The 23,792-nt window shown below is 40.5% G+C and overlaps 1 protein-coding gene across 10 annotated transcripts in view; it reads left to right on the top strand.

Moving 5' to 3' along the window:
- Positions 1-23,792, top strand: part of ERC2 (ELKS/RAB6-interacting/CAST family member 2) — a 985,497-nt gene that overhangs the window by 463,200 nt on the left and 498,505 nt on the right. For all 10 annotated transcript variants that reach the window (XR_007950813.1, XM_051979082.1, XM_051979112.1 and 7 more), the window contains one exon: positions 10,710-10,845. Coding sequence is in view for 9 of the 10 variants with exons in the window: in XM_051979082.1 (XP_051835042.1) it covers positions 10,710-10,845 (136 nt within the window). In the remaining variant the exon portion in view is untranslated. The remainder of the gene's footprint in view (positions 1-10,709; positions 10,846-23,792) is intronic.

Genomic DNA, 23,792 nt, shown 5'->3' with positions numbered 1-23,792 from the left:
GCTTATTCATAATCAGCAAAATGCTGCCATTTAAATTATGTTTTAGCCACATTTAAAATGGGTGTTGGTGCTGCCTTGGAAAATCACTAATACTTGATCTTTCTTTTGGTTAGATCTATTCATTAACTTTTTTTTTCAATTACAATCAAATAATTTGAGTATAATATTGTATTCAAAATAAAAGACACTGGGAGTTTGTATTCAGTGTCAGTTCAATGAATCAAGATTTGAGTTCCTCCACCATCATATGTAAAATAAAATGAGTTATGATGATAGCAAAACTAAGAGAAAACAATAGCACTCACTTAAGAAAACTTTAATATAGCTCAGGACAAGAACATGATATAATACAATACAATACACATTTATTAAGTACCTACTGTATGTCAGCATTGTGCTAAGGGCTGAAAGAAAAAAAAGGAAGAAAGAGACAATTCCTGTCCTCAAGTTGCTTCCAATCTATTAGGGGGGAGGGAGACAAGACACAAAAGGAAGCGGAAAAGGAAGTAGTTGGCTTAGGGGCTTGATGGTGTCAAAACCATTACATCTGATGGGAAATGCAGAATTAGCTAACCGTGTCAGCCTTCTTTAAAAAGAGTTTTGGGAGGAAACTTTTGCCCTTCCATGGGAAACACCTGAGAGTTTTAAGAGCTGTGAGTACAAAAGCTGAAAGAGGGATTCATTGTCTAATGAAACCTCCTGTGCTTTCAGAAGCATGATCAGGTGGGTGTTAGGAAGGAGAGGGATGGAGGAAACCATCTTGGAAAATATCAGATAGGGAGTGGGTAGTTAGTAGCCCTTAGGAGAAAAGTACTGTGTGCAGATCTCCATTTCTTGGGAAGAAGGCCTGGGAAGATTGGACCTTTCCTGAAGAACTGTGTTCTCTGCTGAGCAAGGAAACTCAGAACACTGGGTTGGGGGTCAGTGTCTCTGGGTTCTGTTCTCAGGTTCTGCCGTGGAACTTCAAGAAAATAGTTCTTTTTTCTTTTTTTTTTCCTCAACTATGAAATGAAGGGGCAGAAGATGAGGCTGAGGCTCCTTCCAGCTTTCAGTCTGTGCTTCTATGGAAAGCCAAGCTCCAATCCATGGGGAGTGAGTGTCAGAAACCAGATTTCCACCCATGGTTTCAGCTTTCAAATCTGCTTTCTTATTTGCTGAGTCTCTGAGCCCCAGTTTCTTCTCCATTCATCTGTTTTTTAGTATTCCATCTTTTTAGTATCCTGGCTAATGGAATTCTCTTAAAATCTCTGGAAAGAACCTTCTTGGAATAATGGTTTAAATAGGATTACAAAGGAAATCAGTTCTATTGAAATACAGTGGGAAAAAAAAAGACAAAAACCAAATTCATGGGGCTTGAATTGAAAGTCCTACAATGGTGCTCATCCTGTAGAATCTGTCATAGTTCTGTCCTTTCGTCTTTCCTCTCTTTTGAATCACTTCTTTACTTTCTGGAACCTGTCTGAGCTTCCAACAGTAGTTTCTTACAGGGGAAATGTACTAATTGTGCTTAGAGGTTGCTCCACTATGAGAATATGAAATCAAGAAGAGGCAAGATGGAAGTCATTGTCTGTGGACATATTAGGAATGCTCCTCCGACCTTTCCCATCAGCAGGAGAACAAGGAAATGCTAGTGAGGTAACGTGTTAAGAATTTTCAGGTTCTCAGCATCGGAGCCTGCTTGTATTTTGGCTCCATTTGTAGTGAAGGGGTGTGGGAAGGGGGAGAACAGTTTCCTTGATAATCAGGGAATTATCTGTACACCCACATCCCAAGAGACTGGAGGCAATAGAGAAGAGAGCCTGCTATGTAGCAATGTGCATTCTTTGTGTGGCTCAGGGAGGGAAGAAATCACCAGCATTTACAAAAAAAAAATTCTTATCAGCACAAAGCCTCCCAGAGACCTCCAATATGGTGGTGATGACATCTGCTTGCATTTGCACCAGACATGGCTGAAAAGACAGTCACAATTACCAGCTGCTCAGCTGGGTGCGCCAGTCCTTCTTGTTAATCATGGGAATTATATGTGTGAATCCCAGGGAAGAGTGACGGTGGTCCAAAATATCCTGTGAATCCCCCACTGTCTAAATGGATAGATTGCAGGATGGGAATATTCCCAGAGTATTGGATATGGCAACCCAGGCAGTGGATTATGGAATGCTGATGACATTTTGAAATGACAGAAACCTGGGAGGAAATCCCTAATGTAGTGGATAGCACCCAAAGAGAGCTGGAAAGGCCAGAACATTTGCTTGATTCTTATAGAATAAGACTTAAGAGGTATTAATGTAAAGACGTATTTAAGTTCAAAAAACTGTCTTCACTCAGGCAAGATAGTGGGAGATAGGATTGGAAAGCAGTTCGTTGGAAAAAGAGATTTAAATAGACTGAAAGCTCACTAGGATTTCGTGGAATGATACAGCGTTCAAAACACTAGGATACAAAAGGCACCTTGACAGGTCAGAATATTGTGATGAATACAATTGGATGCAATTCAGGCAGAATCACTGTGAACTCTTAAATATGGGTTCAGAAAGACAACTTCACAACTAGAAGACTGAATTGACGTGACTAGATTTCTGTTTATCTGAAAACGATCTGGAGGTTTTAGTGGATGGCAATCTTGCCATGAAACAACATTGACATTGAGAGCCAGAAAAGCTTCATGGAATCTTGGAATCATTGAGAAAAATGTTGTATTGAAGAATAAGGAAGCAATTGTCCCATTGCCCTCACTCCTGGCCAAGATCTCGCATGAAGCACGGTGTTCCATATAGTAAGCCACAGTTTAGGAAAAACATTGAGAAGCTGGAAGATATCCAGAAGATTGCCCCCAGAATAGAAATAGATCATGGGTCCATGCCATGTGAGGACCTGGAAACAAATTGAACACGTTTATCTTGAAGAAAAGACCCAGAGAGGCAAAGACAGCTGAATTTAAGCATTTGAAGGTGTTTCATGTGAAGGAGGGATTAGTCTTATCTTCTTAGATGCTCATCCATTTTTTCCCCAAGTGCCTTGAAAAATAGTCAAGTGCCCATTTGGAGACTAACACCGGAATCTGGGATTAGCATGATAAAGTAGACCACCACACAGTAGGTGTAGGTTCAATTATAACCACTGATAACTAGTATCTTTGTGACCTTGGATAAGTCACTTAAAACTTTTCCTCCCTACCCTACCCCTTAATTTCCTTATCTGAAATATGAGAAGGTTGGAATATATGGCCACAGAAGTTTTTTCATGTTCTGGCTTTAGGATCTGTGAATGACTTTGAATGATCTTATGGTAGAATACAAGCATCATGTTAACATTGTTTAGCAGCATTCTTTTTTTTTTTAATTAATTCAAGATTTCATTGCCATATGATAAATATACTAAATTATTTGTAATGTTAGAGAAAATGTTTCTTGAATTTTACACCTCCCCCACCCCCCAATCTCCTCTCTTATTTTCTTCCTTTTCTCCTCCCTTTCCTATAATTTAGTTTGTTGCTTGTTTATGTTTGAGAAGCAGAATGATAGGGAGCAAAGGATCATGGATGTAGAAGTTCAGATTTGGATTGTGAACTCTCTTCCCATCTAGTTGTTGGGTAATTCCTTCAGGTTCACTGTTCTAGAAACTTTTGTTATCTAGAATAATTTTGACCATTCTCTATATTTCACCAATTTCTCTCCCTTCCACCCCTTCCATTTGTTATTTGCTGTTCTCCTTCATAGAAATGAGTTTTAGAAGGAGATTGAGTAATATTAAAGTTATAAAGAATATATATTTATTGTTGATATATGTTTTCATGGGGAGCATACTTGGAAAAAGTTTGCTTGATGCGTCAATTATTCCTGGGAGCTCCGCCATCATGATATACATAAGTTGCTATGGTTAAAGTGGTTTTGAAAGAACCTCAGGAACTTTGGCATGATGGGGAAGGAGATGTGAGCTTCATGGGGAAGAAACACACTGCCTCAGTCCCTTCTGGCAGAATATAAATTTGATGTGAAAAAAGTAAAAAAGAAATCCCAATTATGTGGAAGGAAACCAGGAGAAGGTAAAGAGTAATTGTTTTGCCATTGTTTAGATGGATAGTCTGGAAAAATTTCATTGTAATATGAAAATACCAATTAAGTGATCATCACTTTTACTTAATTATTTTCGCCCTGTAAAGGGGGCGGGGAGGAGAGTTCTTACCCAGATGAAATCACAGATCTTTGACATGTTGACGCATGTCGTGGGCTGCGGTCTGCAGTGTTGGACAGAATGTCCTCACTAGTGAGATCATGGGTCCATTGGAGTGTGGAAGCATTTGGGTGTATCCTGGCTTTAGCAACAATTTTCAGTTTCATGTGAGATTACCTGGACCGCATTTAAACTCTTACTGGATCACGGATTGAAGATGCTTTGCTAATATGAGAGCGCTAAATCAATGTGAATTACTATTCTTGTTATTATCAGTGGGGTTGAGACAGGAGAACCAAGTGAATTTGGCATTCAACCAATTCAATTCAATTGCTCTCCTACCTTATTTGCTCTTTTTCCTCAGGCAGCCCAGTCAAGCTGGAAGATATATAGGGTCTAGGATTTCTTCCCATGTTCAGGGTAGAGCTATTTCCACAAAGCCAGCTGAGGAAATTCTTAGAAGGCAAGGTCTTCTTTTCCCGTCTTTTTCAGACCAGTGATTATGGAAATGTATGGAACCTTAGCTTCTCCCAAAGGCTTCTGGGTACTTATATATATATTTTTAAAGGGGGATTACTGTGGTCTAGCCAAGGTCTTCACGACAAAAGATTTAATTCTCTGCTACCAGGGAAGACGCTTCACAAGTTGGCAGCTATCTCAAACAGGTTTAGTGAGTTCTGTTCTTTTTTATGGTAATTTAGTATTTTATGATGCATATAAAGTAATATTTTGTGATGAGAGGCAGCCAATTCCCTCCCAATTCTGTGTAAGAATTAAAAGTGACCAATTGATCTCCATGTGAGCTGTGTTTATGGAGTTCCAACCATATACAAAGGAATCGGCTAGATATTTCTCAAGTTGGCCAATATGAAGGAAACACAGTGTTTTACTCTTGGAGTGCCTTCTAAGAGGGATAAGACAAGTCTACAAATAACTCGGCTTCGGGGAGGCAGCGGAGGTTATGGCTGCCCAGTAGTACAAGCCATCTGTTGCTGGGCTTGGATTCATGAAGACCTACATGAAGGTGAGATGGTGATGATGAGAATGACTGATGGATTTAGAGGCAGAGGGCCCTGGTTTGAATTTCAGATCTGCTGTTTATTACCTTTACCACCTTATTATCCCCATTTCACAGAGGAGAAAATTGAGCCTTAGAAAACTTAAATAACTTGTCCTTGGGGTCACAACCTCTTCGGTTTATAAAATGGGGGAGGTGAGCTGGAGCATCTCAGTGAGTTTGGATAAGGTCCCTGGAAATGTTTATCCTGGAGAAGAGATTTGGTGAGAGAAAGAAGAGAACCATTTTCAAGGTCTTAAAAAGCTGTAATATAAGGGTGACTAGGCTTGCTTTGGATGTATCCTGACTTTAGCAACAATTTTCAGTTTCATATGAGATTATCTGGACCCCATTTATGCTCTTACCAGATCATGTATTGAAAATGCTTTGCTACTATTAGAGTGCTAAATCAATGTGAATTACTATTATAATTATTATCAGTGGGGTTGAGACAGGAGAATCAAATGAACTTGGCATTCAACCAATTCAATCCAATTGCTATCAAAGAACTAGGAATAATGGTTGGAAACTACTAAGAAAAATTTAGATTTTGCATCTTTAAAAATTTGCTGATAATTAGAGCTTCCCCAAAATGGAATGGGTTGGTATGGGGTCTGGGATAGGATGTTCGCTTGAGGAAAGGCTGGCTGATGACTTATGAGCTATGTTGTGGTGGAGTCTCCATATCAAGTGTGCCTTGGATTAGATTACCACCCGGGTTTCTTCCAGTGGGAGATTCTATGAAAGGGATCTATAATAGCTCTGTCCACCCGTAGTCACCTACTACATCAGGATCTGTTGGAGGAACGAGAGATGTTTAGGCCGGAGATGAAGAGATCTTGGATGGACATGAGACTGCAAAGAATGACAAGGGCTTATCCCCAAATTGCAAAATTGGGAGCATTGGGTAAAACTTGAAAAGAGGGAAATTTAGGTGCAATACCAGAAAAGCTTCCTTACTGATAATCTCAACTATCCCAAAGTAGAATGGATTAACTTGAAATAACTTGGATGCCATCAAGCTGAGAAGCCATATTCTCAAGAATGTCATGGGGAAGAATGGTTGCTGATGTCTCTTCCAGCTATGAAATGATGTTTCCTTACAACCTATTCTTAAATATACATTTTAGTGTGTTGGTTAATCTGCTGTCTGCCTTATTTATAACATGGGTATATTTGTAGGCTCAGGGGAAAGGACCAGAATGGAGGAAGATATTGAAGATGAAATATTGAAGCATTAAGATCATGGAGGGTGGGGATGGAAGTAAGGTTGATTTGAAGGAAGTTGTCTTTAGCTAGAAGGCTTTCTTCCTAAGGTTCAAGGAAAGGTGGAGAGGTGAGCTTTATAGCAATAGACTAAGAGTTGAGATGTCCTGCATGTTCTCAATAATGTAATAGGCAAGACAATCTCTTGATCAATTCTCATGCAAGGGGAGAAGGGATGAAGTTGGATCCTGGAGAAGAGAAGTTTGAAAAGCTATGATGGAAGCATGTTAATGATCTGGTAAAAGAAGAGAAAATGGGTAGACATGAACTAGTTGGGACTAGGAAGAGATTCTGTCATTCTCTGGTAACATTCACAGCCTAAGAAATAGGGAGGACCTTCCTCACCTTTACTACCTAAAATCCCCCCTACTTTCCTCACTGATCACTGTCCTGCTCAGTATTTATGCAGATATGATCTTATCCAGGGACACTGCTAAATTTTATGCCCAGCCTGTCTGAGGAAAGAGCTTCATAGTCGCAGAATGAGAGAGCTATCTAAGGAGTTTTATAGTCTCTACCTTCAGGGAGAGGCTTACCAACCATATCACCCCCAGCCAATGATGGATAGAGTAGCAGGGATGTGGATAATGTAGCATCATAGATAAAACTATAGGTTAGTCCAAGTGGGAAGTGAAAGTACTTATCAACCACAATATTCCTAACAAATAATAGCTGATAAAATAATATTTTTGTTGATCTTGAGTACTTCTGTAGAATGGAAAAATCGATGGCTTAGAGATTTGATTTTTAGTGGGAAACAACTAAGATTTGATGTTTGTGAGGGAATGGACGTAGCAGAAGGCAGGAGAATGATATTATTAGATAATGGTTGCAACTCTACTATGTTACAAGGTGTGAGTCAGACTTGTATATACACTGAACCCATTTATTCCCTATGTGTGCTTTCCTCTACGGAGATAGCCTATCTCTTTCATTCCTCGTTTGTGTATCCCCCACATGTGATCCCTTTAAGCCAACTCTTCCCATTCATGGCATAGTTATTTATTGAAGAATAAGCTCACTATTTATGGGGAGCATGTTGTATTGTTACTTTTATTGCTCTACTATTTTAATACCTTTTCTGGAAATGAGCTATAATCTCTGGTTGACTAGTAAAAGTAAACACATCAGTAGGGACTTGTGAGCTATAGTTTGAAGAGGGCCCACAACATACCTAGAACATAGGGTAGTATTTTTCTCCATGGTCCCAGATGTCACCTATTTACTTAACGGATTGAATATTTTCTAGTAGAATGTAAGGTCACTGGTGGGGGGGGCAGGAAATACATTTTATTTCTGTGTCTTCAGACCCTATCATGGTGTCTTGCTTATAGTAGACATTCTGTTTGTTGGATTGAATTATCCAATAATGGCAGGGAGTGGGCAAGAGGGAGGAGGGGAAAGAGAGAGGAAGGGGATGAGGATGAGATTCAGGAGAGAGAACAGGTCCTAGAATAATGAGGGAAAGCTGTAGAATATCCAGGAGGTAAGTCAGGGATAGACAGCAGAATGGACTCTATACAGAAAGGTTAGTGAGCAGCTGAGGAGCAGGGATTTGCAAATGGGAGCAACATCTTGGCTTTACCCCTAGGCCTTTTGACATGGGGCCTGAGGACGTTTTAGTAAGTTACCTTTCGGTGCCAATAAATACATTAAAAACGATGGAAATCTTAGCCAGTCTTCAAGTTGAATTGGCAGCATTTGCTACAGAAAATAATCACTCTGCATGCCCAAGGACTGTAGTATAGACTGTTTTCACTGGTCAGTAGTACAGCTTCCTAATTGAAGGTTAATTCCTTCTTGGTTACTGAATTTTGGAAGCCGATAGTCCTTGGTTTGTGAGGCTGCCTTTAGGAGACAGAGGGCTGTGTTAAAGAGAAACTCCAGTGTACTTTTGTTCTTCCACCGCATGGGCTCCATAGTGGCTAAGATCTTTTGACTTTGGCTTTTAATATGGCATTTCTTTGAAGAAAAACATCCTATCTTAAGGAAAGAGAGGCCCTTGCTTCCTAGGGAGTAGCTCAGCCTTGAGATTCCCCTCTCCAGTTATCACCTCTGGTAGCTGAGATAGGAGGAGCAGGAATTTGGGAAGAGGCCCTCAGTGCTTCTTTCCTTTTGAGACATCACCCTAAAAGAATTCTCTGGTTGACCCTACATACCATACCTTGTACATTTATAGAGTCATAATTAAGAGGAGCCATGGGTCCAAGAGATTGATTTATGAGCTCTGGGTTTCTTTGAGCAGTTGTGGTCAGATGCAGGGGCCAATGACGTTGTTGCACATTGGGTTTATTTTTTATTTTTTATTCTTGAAGGTCTTTGAGTTCTTAGAAGGAAAATTATTATCTTAATTCCTTTGGCAAAATTATCGACCCTATGGGGCAGCTCCATTCGTTGATCTTCCATGACTGCTTATGTTTTTCTATTCATGTGCTCCAACAAACCCCAGACTCCATTGATGTGGGTGCTCCCTTTTCTGGGACCAAGGACATAATGGTTATGCCTCGAATCTGTGCAGTTTAGTTCCTCTCCTTCTTTATCTCCCTAATAGAAGATGTTTTTGGAATGCTTATTTCCAAATAAGCATTTATTAAGCACCTACTTTGTGCCAGGTTCTGTTACAAGGACTAATCTTACAAAGAATGACAAAACAGGACAAAAATCAAGTGAGCAAACAAACAATAAACCATTGCCTACTTTCCCTACGTAGGTGGTGTTACAGAGAAAAAATTTTGGAATCACAAGATCTGGGTTCAAATCCCACCCTTTTCCTCCAATCACACAGATTTTATTTTTGTTGCTTTTGTTTTTTTAATTGACAGTTACTATCTGTGTAACTTTGAGAAAAAGCTAAGTCTTGTGTATATCTCTACAATGAGGAGGTTATATTCAGGGTTTTCTCTTGTCTCTTCCAGATTTAGATCTATAATCCTTTTGATGGATTTTGAATATGAATATGTTATATATAAGAAGCTGGTGGTGGACAGACCACAATTTCAGGAAAATCTGCAATTTGAATATATTTCATTTAGAATTTCCTTCTTCTATGTGCTGTGAATATTTTTAAATTAAATTTGCTTATATGATCTGTTTTTAAAAATATTGTTGTTAAACAACAACGTTGTTTAAAGTTGCTGTCATAGGAATAAAATATCTCAAGTCATACATGGAGGTACTGGTGTCCCATTCTGCACAAACCACATGACCTGGATTGTCACTATCCTTCTTTAATATTCTCATTAACTAATTTGTTTTATAACTCTGAAATTTTATATTTTGATGTGTTCGGCGCTTCCTTGTGATCTGTTTTTCTTGACTCAATGGATTAATTAATTAATTTAGAAGCTAAAGACCTGGACTAGAATCTGGAATTCACTTCCATTTATCAAATCATTTTTAGTCTTTACTCTGTGTACAAAGCACTATGCTAGAAGTTGGGGATACATGTATTAAAACTACAGATTTCCTTCCCTTTATGAGATTATATCATATTAAGGAGAGAGAATATATCCCAAAGAAAATCCAAAAAATTTCAAGAGGAAGAAAAGCTAATGGGAAAGGAAGAAGCTAGTAAAGTGACTAATTTTGTTCTTCTCCTTTATTATTTATTAATCCCCTAATGTTTTCCATTGTAATAAGTACTTTATAAACCCCATTTGATATTCACACCAATCTTGGGAAGAACGTGCTTTATTAATATTCTTCCCATTTTATAGCTGAGAAAACTAAGCCATTCAGGGGTTAAGTCTTGCTTAGAGCAACACGACTAGATAGCATCTGAGGCAAGATTTGACGAGGTCAGTGCTTCATCTCCTGAGCTACAGAGCTGCTCATGTATATAATAACAGATCCATGATTTCAGAGCTGATAAGCCCATATCTCTGGTTCTCGAGCAGCACTCTAGGACTTAGCTACTAAGCTGCAGATATGTTGAAGGAAAGTCCCAAAACAATGAAATATGGACCCAGATATTTTTGTGTAAAGGTTAACGTGTGGCCAATTTGGTCCAAACAGTAGTATTTATCCAAAGGTACTAATTGAACCTGCTTTTAACCATTCTTTTAAGAGGAAGTTAACAATGTATGTTTTTAAAATTCTGGCCCATCTATTTCTGCTATATAGTTCTGAAAGTAATACAAAGAGTGTTCTCTGTTTTGTGATATTCATACATTATGGCAACCCTGGAATTCACATGATCACCTATACTTTTTTTTAGACACATGAAGGATCAAAATAAGAAAGTGGCCAACCTTAAGCACAACCAACAACTGGAAAAAAAGAAGAATGCCCAGTTATTGGAGGAAGTTCGGAGGAGAGAAGATAACATGACAGATAACTCCCAGCACTTGCAGGTAAGCTCCTTCATCAATTCTCAAAATTTGTCAGAGAATGTTTTGCTCTTGGATGTCACCATTACTGGGTCAAAGATACTCAGTACTCCAAGACTTTGAATCTCATTCTCTTAAAACCAGCATGTGTAAAATGTGATTTCATAAAGGGTAATTTTCAAAATGGTGCTGAGAAAAACAAAAACAAAGCCACAAAAGCCTAACCCCATCAATGATGCCATCATCAGGACTCGTTTTTGTCTTCACAAGGTAAGGAAGGTGAGTACTATTGCCTCTGTTTGCCAATTCAGTGTCATGATTTAATCAGATATAATAGAAAATTGAGATGTATTGTTCATAATTTCTCTAAAGACCTTCATTTTCAAATATGACTCTCCAATGTGGTTCAGTATACCTCCTTGCTCAGTAAGGAACCATCCAAAGGTTGATGAAGCTGTTAAAAAATCCCATTTTAAAGGTTTTTGCTTTGTTGTTGGTATTGATGTAAATTATGCTCTATTTATGGGTAATAGAAATCCCTCTTAGGGAGAAGCATGTTTGCTTGTGAATCAGAATCCTCAAGCACATAGAATGCCAACTTTGGCACATTTGGGGACAAAAAAGCACAAAAAAACACCCAGGTCCCTGTGTGTAATGAAATAATGGAGGTGGAAGAAGAGCCAATTCGGCTCAATAGAACAAGCATTTATGGTGTACTTTCTGTGGGCCAGACATTTTGCTAGGAGAGAGGATATTCCATGTGTTCTGGTGTAGATAAGTAGAGATACCTGTGTTTAACTTTGGTTCCAATTCATATTAAATTCTACATTAAAAATTGCTCACATTTGAGTAGCATTTCAATGTTCAGAAAGGAATTTTCATGATTTTGCCATTTTTTTTCACAAGTGTCCTCTTGAAGTAACTTTGCCTTGTGTTTTCCCTTGATGGTAGAGACCATATTTCTACCTTTCTTTGCATCCTTCATGCTTAGCTCAGTGCCCAACTAAGGGTTCAATAGTCGGTCAGTTCATAAACATTTATTAAGCATCTACTGTATGCCATATTCTAAGCTTGAGGAATACAAAGAAACTTGCTGCTTTCAAGAAGCTCAGGTCTATTGGCAGAGGCAACTCTTAAAAGACTCAGAAAAGATAAGCTGGAGAGGATCACTAGAATGAAATGTTTTTTGACTAACTGATACTGGGGGAAGCTTAGCAGAGAGAACTGGCCTTGGAGACAGAAAGACCATGATCCCAGTTCTGTTTCTAGCACACCCTGGTTAGGGAATCCTGGCTGAGTCCTTAACAGCTCTTACAGAGTGCCAGACAGTTCTTGAAGGCGATTAGATGCCAAGAAGGTGTTGATCTTCACAAGTGAAGGAACTCTACTCTCCTGGGAGCTCTCTCTACAAGTGACTTCATGGTTTAGTCCTTATCCCTGTTATGGATGTGGAAACCATCACTGAAAGGGAAGTGACCCCTTACAGGAACTCAGCTAATCCATATCAGAGGACAGAATTTGAACCCAGGGCTTCCAATTCCAAGTCCATTGGTGTTTTGGCCTCTGTACCTTGTTGAACGGCTTCTATCTTTATGTAACAGAGACTGAACAGATGAGAAAACTATTGTCCAACAAGTCCTAATTTCTTAGCTATTATTTACATATTTTAAAAAATTCCATATAATGTCCCTTTGGCTTCTGCCCTGGTTAGGCTACATCTAGAATGTTATTTTCAGGTTGGAGACACCATGTTTTAGGAAGGACATTGATAAACTAGAAGGCATCCAAGAAGTATGTTCTAAAGGGAGAAAGATGGCAGAAGTCTGCACAGCTGCACAATATGTTCGCACCGCCGGCTGTGAGATATTGGGTGGGCTACTTAATCTCTCTGAGTCTCAAGCTCCTCATCTATCAAATGATCCAGTTTCTGTCAAATGACCCAGTTCCTGTTCTGACACTTCTTATGGTGTGGATGTGACCTAATGTTTCTAAGGCCATGTAAGGAACATCCAAGTTTTCTCACATCTTAGCTGAAAAGACTTCAAGTAAAGGTGGTTCATATACTGTCCACCTGTCTTCTGAGGACCCGGCTGTGTAGAAATGTGAAGTTTGAGCTCAAGGTGATGAAATTTTAGGCTTTTTATGGAACATGTAACAGCTATTATCTATCAGTCTCAAGTAAAGCCAAGAGATGAAGGTGTCTTATGAAGTATCAATAGATACTGTTCAGTATTTTGTTGGATAAAGGCATCAAGGACAGGCTTATCAAAATGGGAGCTGATAAAGAATTGGAAGGGCTGTATAACATACTGGCAGATCCAAGCAGGATCCAAAATGAGCTCAGAAAACTCATGGGATGTGTGATGGCCACGTTCAGCACCCAGAGTATATTAAAATCAGCCAGAGTCAGAATAAGGGAAAATCCTTGATCTTTATTCTTTGCAGAGGTGAAGGGGAATGGTGATAGGAAGTGAGAGCAATCAGGACAGGAACCTGGCCAGCAGTGCCTCTGGCTTTCCCGCTCCACCCACCAAATCCTCTACGCAATCTCCTATACAGCACATCAACTTGCACAGAGAGTGGGCGGGGCCATTCTTTCTCCAAGCATATCTTAATAGAGTATTGTCCAATTGCTAATTAGCCTCAAGTGCTAAGAGGGACCTCAGAGCATCAAGAGCTTCAGCCCATTACAGGATGGATTCTTATAAGCTAGAATTTAATAAAGTTAAACGTCTCTCACTTGAGTTCCAAACACAGATTTCACAAGTATAAGATGGAATAAGAGTCATTAGCGCCTTCTCTGGAAATACATCTGGGGCTTTAAGAGACTCACTTAGTTGAATGAGTCAACTAGAAGACATGGCAGCCAGTTGGCTCCTGCTCCCTTGTGCAGCATTAAAAGGGGCAGAGCTTATCCAAAGAAGGAGGTGGTAATGGCCCTGTAGCTTCTGCCTTGGTTAGGCTATATCTAGAATGTTATGTTCGGTCCGGGGGCACCCTGTTTTAGAGAGGACGTTGATAAACTGGAAAGCCTCTAAGAATGGGAAAGGCCTTCAAGCCAAACCTTATAAGGCTCCATTTAAGTATCTGTTGAGTTGGTTGAGCCCGGAGGAGGAAAGACATGATGGCCTTGTCCAAGTATATAAAGGCCTATTGGGTTCCCAGCATGATGATCCATGGTTTTCTGTTGCCCAAAATGGCCAATTAGGCTTTCTATAAAGGCAGTGAACAACCAAAGCCATCTAAAAGTAGATTGAGCCCCATTGGGTAGCTGTGGGCCTCTCTACTTTAGCCATTGTTTTCCTCAACTCCTAGAGATGCTTGTAAATCATAAAAAAGGAAGGGCTGCTTTAGAGACTGGACTAGTGACCAAGGAGCCCATTCTCACTTTTCCTGAACCATCAGAAATATGGTTTAAAATAGCTGAATATGCTCAGGGGTGCAATGTGGATTTTGCATAAATAATTCTCAAATCTACTTTAGATATTGAGGAGGAAAAAAAAGGAAATGGATGTTTTTATATGTTATACTAAGAGAATAAGGGGGGTATAAATGGTTAGAGTGCCAAAATTATTCAGGAAAACCTAGATTTGAATCCTGCCTCTGAAACTTATTAGGTTTATTGGACAAATCATCTATATGTTTCAGCTTCAGTTTCCCTCATCTGTAAAATGGGTATAATAATGTCTTCTACCTCCGTTTTTGCAAGGAACAAATAAAATACGATACAAACTTTAAAAGGTTATTATCATCATGCAAATACTTGATAAGATATTATTATTATGCTTTGAGAGGCACTTAAGAAAGATAGTGATGATCACAGAGTTTCAGTGTTGGGATGATTCCTAGGGGACTTAGACCTGTGCTCGAGCAGGGCTGAACCAGCCTTTGCTTGAAGGGCTCTATTCAGAGAAGACATATCCTTCACCTCGAGGGAGCCCGCTTTACTTGAGGGTGGGATGAATAATTAGAATTTGATTTCCCCCTAACATCAAACATGTGTTAATCCATCATTTGTTTCTGGCTCTACCCTTTGGGGTTAAGTAGAACAAAGCTCATAATCCTTCTTCCCCGTGTCAAGCCTTCAAACACTTGGTGACAACTATCATTTATTCCTCTTTCGCTGCAAAAACAGCCTTGATCCTTTCAGGAGCTCATCAGCATGACATCAAGTCCCTGGTTGATAATTTTGGCACAAAATTATTAATTAATTCTCAGTCACTTGGAGAACAGAACCACAGTTTCGTAGCTGTTCTTGGCGGTTTCCATGTCTGAATTCAGCTTCCTGACCCGTGCGGATTTTTCTCTTTGATGTAAAATATCACTAAGTCTCATTTTGACAGGTTTACAATATACATTTTCCCTCAGAATTGTTCTCTGAGGTAGATAGACAAATAGCAACGATCATCTCTCTTTTATGCTCTGATTCACCTTCCTAGAGCACAGCTGGCTATGTCACCCCACAGAGTCCTAGGGGAACCTTGGGATGTTAGGGTCATCTCTTGTCTTGGACCCCCATGCGGGTGTTCCCCTTCATTATTAATCACCAGGACTTAGCGCTCCAGTTTTATTAAACATGTATTTAACAATTATATTAACATCTATCTAACAATTAGTTAATGCAAAGGGACATTTACTAACAAAAGAGTGCAAAAGCAGAAATTGCAAATATTTCCCCTAGTACCCGATGGAGTAAGCCTCTACTCAGTGAACTTTCTGCCGGGTATAACCCCAATAGTATGAACCCTCTGGATGAGTTTGCATCTCGGCCACTGTTGGTCTGGAGCCACACGGTCATTCCTGGGACCTGATGCTTCACATGGTGGCCGTAATTCCTGGATCTCCCAGCATTTCTTGGCTGACAAGGTCATGGGCATCTCAGATCCTCCTCCCCTAAAACAGGACAGAATAAATGCAGAGGCAAAGAACGGAGACCGTGCCCGAGTCATTTTTGAGTTAGGATTGCTCGAGGCCTCTCCTTTTACAGCATCAAACACTCAGCCTGGAAGGGGAAAAAAAAGACTGACCAAAGGATTGGCCCCGACTCCCTCCTGCCTCTCAAATGGAGCCCGGTTCTGGAGCCTTGCCCATTCACAAATCCAGCCATCCATCATGCGGTTAGCAGACCAGAACCAGTTGCAGCCTGTCTGTGCCTGGTCCCAGTCAGGGAGCCAGGCGGAAGCTGCTTCCCCAGTCTCCTCCATTTAGGGGAGGCATCAGCCCCCACATTACACACAAATGGGGTAATGGAAGCTGACTTCCATTCAGATGGGGACTCATCTGAGACTACATAGTAGGTCCGGGAGCTAGAATTTGAACCCAGCTCTGTTTTCTGGGCCGCCTCTCTTGTTGCTCCTCAATAATAACCCAGGTCGTTACAGCGCTGTCCAATTTACGAAGCACTCTTCAGACTTCATTTTCATTAGTGAAATTGGATGCATTTTTTTTTTTCATGCTTCAGAAATGGTTCTCTGAATAAACAAGGCCTTTCGAAGACCACATGGGAAACTTTGTAGTTTTTGGCAAAAGTTTTCCCTGGGCAGTCGATTGAGTTAATGAACTAACATCTGAAGAGATGTAAAAGCCAATATTCCAGGCCAGTTTTTTGTTTGGTGTCTGCAGAATTCTATTGAATTTATTGCCTGAAAACAAAAGTGGGCTCTCGCATGCTTCCGTTTCCCGATGATCGGGTCCTGGGGGGCTGTAAAGTTTCTTCTCCGTGAGCAGTTAAACCAGAGCGTGATTGGTTAGAAAACAAGCAAGAATGCACACACGGGCCTAGACTTTCCAGAGAAGGATGGGGCCTGCCAGAAGGAAAACCTGGGTTTTCCCAGTTGCCATCTGTCCAACCTGAGGCCCAGCTTTGTGCCATCGGAGTGTTCCCCTCTCCGGGTCTCTGCTGCCCTTCTTGGAGGGCAAATAGGCGAGGCGAGGAGCTGTAACTAATGACATCAGCCGCAAGAATGCGTGGCTTTCAGCAAAATATGTACTTCATTAGGGATTTCGCAAGGTTCACCAAGAACGTACGCTGTGAAGGAGGCGAGATTGTTCACAGCAAGCACGGCCACGCTCAAGCTCCCGGGTCCACATCAACCCCGGGTTACCCAAGGCCTCGATCTCTGGGGCCTTTCTCACCTCCCCTGCCTCCCCTGCCCCCATAGGTGCAACCTATTGACACCTTCCTTGGTTTGTTTTTACCTTCACGTTTCTTGCGCAGACCTTCCCTTCTCTCCCATCCGGGGAGAGAAGCTTTCCCCACCTTCTAAGGTGTTGCCCTAGCTACTGAGGTAGCCTTCATCCCACCCCACCCCCATCCATCTTCCACTCAGCCGCCAAGGTGATTTTTAGATCTGGCCCCATCACTCCCTGCTCGGGAGGCGCCGTGGATCTCTATCATCTCTGTGATGAATGTAAGATGAAATTCTTTGTTGGGCATTTAATGGTTTTCCTACCTGACCGTCTCTTGTCCTAAGTCCTCATGGGTTATGGTCTAGCTTCATTGCTTTCTTGCTGTCACAAGGGCACAAGTCTCCATCTCCTAAATCTATAGATAGTTGGGTAAAGTGAACAAGCCTCTTTTTTTTTTAATGGAGAGATTTATTTATCCCTTGTTTTCATTGTGTAGTTTAAGACTCAGAAACTAGGCTTTGGTTTTGGTTCTTGTTTGTTATAAATGTCCCCATATAGGCAATCCAAGGACATCTTAATTTAAAATCATTTTTATTATTATAAATAAGTAGTTAATAATATAGTAACCTATAATAAAAATAAATAAAAATTATAATTCTAAAATTATTAATTTAAAATAATTTTCTACACACTTGGAAGACAGTTTACATTTTCTTTTTGCTATCGTAGCTCATAAATTGACAAGTTTTTCAAAGCATGCCGGGTCATGGATTTTATAAATGATGATTAAAAACAAAATCCATGTTGTTGTAAATAACATGGTTATATAGGGCGTCCCCCCCTTTCTCTCCTCCTCTTAAAGTAGAACTTGCTTTTCCAAATATGCACAGCCCTGCATATTTCTTGTGAGAAGAGGCCTCCACTTTTTCCTGAGGATTTGTGACTTAATCCCAGGTTGGGCCCCCATGGGTGTAGACCTCTCCGTGCAAACACTGCCTATTTCTGTGGAAATCAAAGGTCTCCCCTTGATCGGGCTCTGGCTAATCTGCTGCTGAATTCCCCTTCCCAGAGGGAGAATCGGGCTCAGGATTCTTTCTGTACGGCTTTCAGGTTGCACCCCATCAGTGAACCTTCTGCTACCACGGTAGAAGTAAATGTTTAAGTTGGAAAAAGCCACATATTTGTAAAATGAAATCATCATTGCTATAGAGCAAAGGAGTGATAGTTCTCGGTAACAAATGGGGGGCCAGGAGAGAGGCTCCCGTGAAAACAGTCTTCCCGTCTTCTTCGTTTGGCTTCATGGGAATCTCATGGTTCTCAATATGTAATATCATCTTTATTAACAATTAATCTAAGAGACAGCGTGGTACAGTGGACAGAATCTAGCTGACTTCGAAGCTAAGAACACTTGGGTTCCAGTCTTTCTCACACAGGCTAGTTGTGTGATCCTGTGCAAAGCTGTTCTCTGGAGAACTAAATAAAGTTGTAGAGAAAGTGCTGATTTTCATTGGCAAAGGGAGTCCTTTTACCCAAGAGCGCCTCGTGCCAAGGAAATCATATTTCCAATGTCTATTCCTTTGTAAAAGATCACTGGGCCTATCCCATTGGTTATTCTTTTCCAATCCATCTTCCCCACAGCTGTTGAGATGGTATTCCTAAGCCATAGGTCTCTCCCTACTCCCCCAAATGCCTTTTAAAACTTGTAGTTTTTAACATTCATTTTTAAATTTTTAAACACTATTTTATTTTTTCCAGTTCCATGTAAAGGTAGTTTTCAACATTTATTTTTATAAGATTTTGAATTCCATTTTTCTCCCTCCCTCTTTTCCCTTCCCCCTCTCCTAGCTGGCAAGCAATACGATATAAGTTATACATATGCAATCATATTAAACATATTTCCACATTAGTCTTAACATTCATTTTTTAAAATGTTGAATTATAAATTCTCTCCTTCTCTCTAGCCCCTTCCCCACCCAGTGAGAAGGCAAGCAATATGACATCAATTATACATGTGAAATCATGCAAAACATATTTCCATATTAATCCCCTTGCAAAAAAAAGGCAAGAAAAATAAAGTAAGAGACTTATGCTTCACTTTGCACTCAGAGTTCATCCGTTCTTTCTCTGAAGGGGCCGATATTTTTCACCCTGAGTCTTTTGGAATTGTCTTAGATCTTTGTATTGCTGAGAAGAACTAAGAATTGATCATTGCATAATGTTGCTGTTACTGTGTACAATGCTCTACTGGTTCTGTTCACTTCGCTCAGCATCAGTTCATATAAGTCTTTCCAGGTTTTGAGAACATCCTGCTTGTCCTTTCTTTTTCCTTTCCTTTCCTTTCCTTTTCCTTTTTCTTTTGCTTTTCCTTTTCCTTTCTCCTTCCCTTCCCTTTCTTTCCCCTTTCCTTCTTTCCTCTTCCCCCTTTCCCCTTCTTCTTTCCCCCTTCCCCCTTTTCCCTTTCTTTTCTCCCTTCCCCCTTTCCTCCTTTTCTTTTCCCCCTTCCCCCTTCTCCCTTCCCACTTCCCCCTTTCCTTTTCCCTTTCTTTTTCCCTTTCCCTTTCTTTTTCCTGAGGCAGTTGGGGTTAAGTGACTTGCCCAGAGTCACATAGTTAGGAAGTATTAAGTGTCTGAGGTCAGATTTGAACTCAGGTCTTCCTGACTTCAGGGCTGATGCTCTGCTTCTCATTTCTTATCGCGCAATAATACTCTATCACAATTATACGCCACGATTTGTTTAACTGCTCACTAATTGATGGGCATCTACTCAATTTCCAATTCTTTGCCACCACAAAAAGAGCTGCTGTAATTATTTTTGTACAAATAGGTCCTTTTCTCTTTTCTTTGATCTCCTTGGGGTACAGGTCTAGTTAACCACAGATATTTTCAAATGACTTAGTGTATGTATAGTGTTTTGCAAACTTTAAACACCAGATAAATGTTTGGCTATTGTTCTCGTCATTGTAACAATAACAACAATGATAACAAAAATAATAACGGTTGTTCTTATTACCTACCTGGAAGCCTTCAGTGGCTTCCTGTTACAAGCCCCTTTTCTCTGCTTATTCTCACTCCATTCAGCTGACCGTCTTTATGGTTAGTCTGGACTGTGATGGAGGCAGTGGGCTAGGAGATGGGGACTGTCAAATGGGATGATTCAGTACCTGAATGCAGAAGCTAAAAAAAGGCTTTGAAAAAATGTGATGAGCCATTCCTCGAGTAGCCAGACCCTGGCATAGACGTGTGTGGGCTGATGCTTGCCCTGGACTGGGCCCGGCCCTCGGGACTTCCCTTAGAAGTACCAAACACCAAGCTTCTGCCCAAATAGACGTGGCAGAAGTCACATCATGGGCACCAGAGACAGAGATGACCTTCTCATACAGCTTCGAAACCTAAAAGATTGGGTTTGATCAGAGACACAGTGACTGATCCTGGATGGGCTGCTCGATTTCTAAGTGTTGGGGGCAGCTCTCCAAGACCAGTTGCCAGTTCGTGTTGGTGGAAGGGATTTCCATACTGGGAGTTTTCTGTGCTGACAAAATCAGAGGTCCAGCCTCATTCTCACTCCTCCCAGATCCTCAAATTGATCAGAATGAACACGAGTATTTTTATGTTCAGTTCCTGGCCTCCAATTACCTCTAGATTACTCAGACACATGCTGGCTCTTTGACTCTAGGCAAGTCTCATGACCTCTGACTGCCTTAGTTTCCTTAATTGTACATGAAGAGAACAGTGTCTTCCAGGAATGTTGTAAGAATCAAATGAGAAAATATTTGTAAAGTGCTTGGCAGGTGCCTGGAACACAGTGGGTGCTTAATAAATGCTCTCTGGCTGGTCGATTGCCCATAGAGTTCCATTTCTTACTTTTGGGCACGGTCCATCAATACATGACCAGGTAAAGAAGAAACCTTCACTAGGAGCTCTTTCTCAACTCTTCCCTGAGGTTCTTACTGATCTTTCCTGACTCGTCAGTCACCGCTCTCTCGTGTATTCTGTGGTCAAGTCAAACCACTTGAGATTCCCATTTTGTGCTCTCCTACCGCCATACCTTTGCCCAGGCTGTATCCCCTGGGCCTGGATCATAGGTTTGTAACAGGAAAATGGAGACCTTTCCAGCGTGCTGCCTCTAAATGCCCTCCTTCCAAGCTTTTGCTGTTGAAGTGTTCGGCCCTCTTCACAGCCACTCCTCCAAGAGACTTTCCCTGAATCTTCCCATTCTTTGGGTTCCACTACCAAAAATTGCCTGGGAGGGGGATGGGGCATGTGTGTACTTACACACACACACACACACACACACACACACACACACACACACACACACGTGTGTATACAACATATAGATACAACATATTTGTGTATATATTATCTATATATTTATATATGTATACACACATGCATGCACACACATACCCACACACACATATCCATCCATCTCTTCATCTCTATCTACCAACCTGTGTATGTTTCTATCCATCTGTCTGTTTATCTCCCAACCTATCTCCCTGTTTATCTCTCTATCTAGCTAGCTTTAAATTATTTCTATCCCCTTATACTTTTTAACAGAGGCTGTGTCCATTTTGTGTTTCTCTCCCCAGTAGCAAATAATAAAAGTTTGAAGCTATTGTGGCAACCCACTCAGAGAGAGCATGGAACTTCAATCTCAGTGCTTGAAACTCCTTCCCTTCCCTTCCTTTCCCTTCCCTTCCCTTCCCTTCTCTTCTTTTCCCTTTCCTTCCCTTCCCTTCCTTTCCCTTTCCTTCCCTTCTCTTCCCTTTCCTTCCCTTCCCTTTCCCTTTCCTTCCCTTCCCTTTCCCTTTCCTTCCCTTCCCTTTCCTTTCCCTTTCCTTTCCTTTCCTTTCCCTTTCCCTTTCTCTTTCCCTTTACCTTTCCTTTCCTTTTCTTTTCCTTTTCCTTTCCTAACAGAAAAGTGAGAGGCTATAGGTATGGAAAACTGCATATACTGTCCCACTTCATTGATACATTAATGATTTTCACTAATCTGCTCTTTTCTTAAAGTGATGATTTACTCTTTTTTTAAATTTTTTTTTCCTTTATTAAAGCTTTTTATTTTTCAAAACATATGCTTGGAAAATCCTTTAGCATTAGCCCTTGCAAAACCTTATGTTTCAATTTACTAATCCCCCCTTCCCTCACACCCTCCTGTAGATGACAAGTAGTCAAATATATGTTAAACATGGTATAAATGTTAAATCCAATATGTGCATACAATATATATATATATTTATCTTCACAAGAAAAATCAAATCAAAACAGCAAAAAAAGAGAAACAAAATAAAATGCAAACAAGCAATAACAAAAAGAGTGTAAATGCTACGAACAACAATTTCTAAACTGACAAAGACTAGGGCTAAACATTTTCTTCTGTTTCCACTAATGCTTTATTTATTTATATTTTTATTAAAGCTTTTTATCTTCAAAAAATCCATATGCATAGATAGTTTTCAACATTCACTTTTGCAAAACCTTGTGTTCCAAATTTTTTTTCTCTCTTACTTCCCCTGCCCCATTGCCCTAGATGGCAGATAATCCAATATATGTTAAAAATGTGCAATTCTTCTATACATATTTCTACAAATATCATGCTGCACAGTAAAAATCAAATCATGTAATGTTCGGGCTAGCTTTCTGGAGGTCCTCCGGAAGGGCCTTGCTTTCAACAGGATAGTCACCAAGAGGATAGTCAGGAATAGAATCTAAAGTCTTCATTGTCTCTTTCACAGTCTGTCTCCTTCACAGGATGATTTATTCTTTAGCAAAAGGGAGCATATTTGGAAATGAAGGTGATAGGAAAACAAAGTGTAGCAAAAAAGATTCTTAAAGAAGAGAGAAAGTAATTTTAAAAGAAAAAACAATAAATTCACCAGGAATAACTGCAGATTAATTGCCTAGAGGCATTTATCTGTATCCCTGTTCTCACTCTTTGTAACTTGGTTGGAAGACTGCATCCTGTGTGAACAAAGACTTTGAAAGGGAGGGGGGCGTCGCTGGAAGAGCACAGAGATGGCAGTTTCCCATTCTATTTTTCTCCACCCAAGGGTAATTTTTACATAATAACTCACACATGTGGGACTTGGGGAATCCTTAGGGGACAATCGCATTCAACATGCATCGAAAGAAATAGTTCAGCTAAACCACGTCTCCCCATCCAGAATAATTACCGCAAGTTTACTGTGAAATACACTTGCAAAAGGTGAGTTTGGAGGATGTCTGCAAATCAAGGCCCATGTTAGCTTCACATTGATAATTTCTTTCTTATAGATGTTAGGGTTTCAGCACATCACGGAGCCTCGGGGCCGAGCGGGGCACAGGGACTGGTAAGTGTCCATTTTGACTTATGGCTTGCCCCAGATCTTGCGAAATTGTGTATTCAAACACTCCAGATTGAGTAAGTGGCAATCAGTGACATGGGCAGTGATTTAGATGGAAATTCAGCAAACTAAGCTCTCCATCCCCAAAGCTGTTCCGATTGACAGCACGGGGGAAGCTGGCTTGTGAAATTTATAACACTTTAAGTGCTTTTTGTTGTCATTACGTTTCCCATGTACATCCTGCTGTTCCCTAAATATATGGAGCGGGGGGTTTGTGTAGAGAGAACTGGACTGGCAGGGAACAAGACCTGGTTTCACATCGCAGCTGTGTCTGCCACGTCCTAAAGGTGGGACCCTCATCTCTCTGGGTCTCAGTTTCTTCATTTGAAATCTATGGGGAGTAGTTAGATTAGAAGCCAGATAGTTTGGTGTGGTAGAAAGTGTGCTGAATTTCATGTCAAGAAATTTGTTTAGCCTTTTCAGTACTTGGGCAAGTAATTTCCTCCTTCTGGGTCT

Source organism: Antechinus flavipes, chromosome 1 (assembly GCF_016432865.1).
Source record: "Antechinus flavipes isolate AdamAnt ecotype Samford, QLD, Australia chromosome 1, AdamAnt_v2, whole genome shotgun sequence".
In the NCBI taxonomy this organism is placed as follows: domain Eukaryota; kingdom Metazoa; phylum Chordata; class Mammalia; order Dasyuromorphia; family Dasyuridae; genus Antechinus; species Antechinus flavipes.
The sequence above is the reverse complement of the archived record's forward strand: the minus strand, read 5'-3'. Positions and strand labels throughout refer to the sequence as shown.